This window comes from Gopherus flavomarginatus, chromosome 1, assembly GCF_025201925.1.
Source record: "Gopherus flavomarginatus isolate rGopFla2 chromosome 1, rGopFla2.mat.asm, whole genome shotgun sequence".
In the NCBI taxonomy this organism is placed as follows: domain Eukaryota; kingdom Metazoa; phylum Chordata; order Testudines; family Testudinidae; genus Gopherus; species Gopherus flavomarginatus.
The window spans coordinates 196125781-196128624 of record NC_066617.1 but is presented as its reverse complement, the minus strand read 5'-3'; the positions used below and the strand labels follow the sequence as shown (position 1 = coordinate 196128624).

The 2844-nt window shown below is 49.5% G+C and overlaps 1 protein-coding gene across 1 annotated transcript; it reads right to left on the bottom strand.

Annotated features, from left to right (window-relative positions):
• Positions 1 to 327: 327 nt before the first annotated feature.
• Positions 328 to 2421, bottom strand: LOC127054872 (uncharacterized). The gene is made up of 2 exons (XM_050961224.1): positions 2001 to 2421; positions 328 to 1062 (listed from the first exon to the last, which is right to left on the bottom strand). The coding sequence occupies exons 1-2, from the start codon at positions 2404 to 2406 to the stop codon at positions 569 to 571; spliced, it is 900 nt and encodes a 299-aa protein (XP_050817181.1). The 5' UTR covers positions 2407 to 2421; the 3' UTR covers positions 328 to 568.
• Positions 2422 to 2844: the final 423 nt, after the last annotated feature.

The following is a 2844-nucleotide window of genomic DNA, read 5'->3' as shown; positions in this document are numbered from 1 at the left end:
TGGAAAACATATAATTCTGTATTTCCCAATTATTACCTACCTCCACCATTAGCTGCTTCCGTCTGCTGCTAGGCACAGTACCTGCAACCTTCCTTAACTGCTTTTTTATTGAAAATAAAGTTACTACTATTTGTTACAAGAATTGTGTTCTTTATTTAAAATCAGACCCTTTCATCAATCAAGCATCATGCTTGTTGTTACAATACTGTGCATGAAATTTCATAACTCAGCGTTCTATGGGGGACGGAGCGAGGGAGGTTTGGAGGAAGGGGGAGGGAGGTTTGAAAGAAGAAAGTGCATCAGAGAAGACAGAGCAAGAATTCTCATGGACCAGGTTACGGTATGACTGCTTTCTTTGTTTTCCCTTTATTACCCATATCCCCAATTGTCAAATCCTGATGCTGATAACTAGCTTCCGTGCAGCTTTCCAAAGCTGCTTGCTTTACTTCATTACCAAACTACAGTCACACTGCCTTAATAGCATGACCTGAGAGTAAAAATAGGCAAAGGTGCCATGGGAGAAGTTTGGATCATTAGAGGAGGGAAAAAACAGGACACAAAGGGCTTTTCAATTTAATGAAAGCCTTCTGCTTGGAGTGTCCGCAGCGGTGGAGGGGGCTGGTGCAGAGAGCCTTCCCCCACGCGTTCTTACACGCCTGGTTCTGGAAGGTGTGGGACAGGGTGAGTACTGAGGGAGGTTATACACGGGCTGTAGGGGCATTCTGAAACCACGGAGCTCTTGCAGCATATCGCGGAGGATGTCAGTCTGATCACGAAGAAGATCCAGAGTTGCTGCTCGCCAGCGCTGATCTTCCTGCCACCTGACATCATTTTTGGCGTCCCTCCTGTCTTCGCGTTGGTCCCTCCTGTCTTCGCGTTGACTGGCAGCCTCCCTGTACTTTGCGACCAATTGTTTCCAGTCCCCCTGCTGAGCTCTCTCTGTACGGGTTACTGCCATAATTTCGGTGAACATGTCCTCACGCGTCCTCCTTTTCCTCAGTCTTCTTATGATACCCCCCCCACGTAGAGGAGAAGCGAGAGGGAGGCTGGAGAAATGTGCAGCTGTGTGTGGGGGGGTGGGGATTGGAAAGAGTGATAAAAGAATCATAAGAGACACATTTCACACAACAATGCATACAGTCTTTCTCCTCACTGACCTGTGCCTGTTACCGAACCTTGAACATGTTACTTTACCACAAGGTCGCCTTAGGATTCCTTTAATACTTATTGCTTGTGGCAGAGGACAGAGAGTTCTGCTCAGACGCAGGTCAGGGGAGCACACAGACCGTGTCCGGAGAAAATGGTAAGTTAATAATGGCTAGTAATCCCTGTAGTAGATTGTACTGGTAATCAAGCTAGTCTCCTTCCCTGGTTTGCTCTTGCGTTCCCCCAACAAGCAGGTCTCCTTCCCTGCGGTTTGCTGGGTGGTTCGGGGAACGCGAGAGCAAACCGCGGCGAAGCTGGTCTCCTTTCCCCGGTTTGCTCTCGCGTTCCCCCAACAAGCAGGTCTCCTTCCCTGCGGTTTGCTGGGTGGTTCGGGGAACGCGAGAGCAAACCGCGGCGAAGCTGGTCTCCTTTCCCCAGTTTGCTCTCGCGTTCCCCGAACAAGCAGGTCTCCTTCCCTACGGTTTGCTGGGTGGTTCGGGGAACGCGAGAGCAAACCGCGGCGAAGCTACTCTCCTTCCCCGGTTTGCTCTCGCGTTCCCCCAACAAGCAGGTCTCCTTCCCTGCGGTTTGCTGGGTGGTTCGGGGAACGCGAGAGCAAACCGCGGCGAAGCTGGTCTCCTTTCCCCGGTTTGCTCTCGCGTTCCCCGAACAAGCAGGATGAATCCGCCCTGTTACAATGGAGACTTTTCTAAAAACCACCTCATGGGTCACTGTTTTAGGAAAGGTTTTTAATCTACTTGGTCAGTGACTCTAAGTACAGGTAGTGATTTGAAGCACCCAGTAAAAAAGGCTTACATTAAACCGAAGCTTTTAGTAAAAAAAATTACACTCACCAGAGGACGGTCCCTCAGCTTCATTTTCTGGAGTACTGCCTTGAGATGGCTGGCAGGGAACCTCAGTAAGGGTGAGGAAAAGATCCTGGCTGTTTGGGGGGATAAAATGCTCTGTGCTCTCTGCTGGAGCCTCCTCCTCTTGGTCCTCATAATACTGATCATCGCCATCAAATAAATCTTCCGTAGTTGCAGGAATCACGATGCCCACCTCTGAATCAACAGACAAGGGGGGGTTCGTCGTTGCGCTGTTCCCCAATATTGCGTTAAGCTCGTCGTAGAACCGGCATGTTTTGGGGGCAGAGCCTGACCTGCCCTTTGCTGCTTTGGTCTTCTGATACGCCTGTCTGAGCTCTTTCACTTTCACTCGGCACTGTAACGAGTCCCTGGTATGTCCCCTCTCCCGCATGGCATTAGAAATTTTTTCAAAGGTTTTCTCATTTCGTCTGCTGGAGCGCAGTTCTGAAAGCACTGACTCTTCTCCCCATACAGCTATCAGATCGAGTAACTCCTGTGTGCTCCATGCTGGAGCTCTTTTCCTATTTTCAGGAGACTGCATTCTTCTCTCTGCTGCTGAGAGCTCCACGCTGTGCAAGCAGGAAATGGAATTTCAAACTTCCCGGGGCTTTTCCTGTTTACCTGGCCAGCAGAAGAGTACCTTTACCTGTTCAGAGCGGCCACTAGAGCACTGTGGGATACGTCCCGGAGGCCATTAACGTCGATGGCCGTCCACACTATCATAAAATCGATTTTAAAAAATCGATTTTGGGGTTACTCCTCTCGTTTTGATGGAGTTCCAAAATCGATTTTAGGGACCCTTAAAATCGATTTTATGCACTCTGTAGTG

What these genes read in the sequence shown, in the direction of transcription:
- LOC127054872 (XM_050961224.1), bottom strand. Translation starts at nt 2,406, where the DNA reads ATGCGGGAGAGGGGACATACCAGGGACTCGTTACAGTGCCGAGTGAAA. An exon ending in AGCTGAGGGACCGTCCTCTG is followed by an intron (nt 1,063 to 2,000) that starts GTGAGTGTAATT and finishes CCCCACACACAG; the next exon opens with CTGCACATTTCTCCAGCCTC.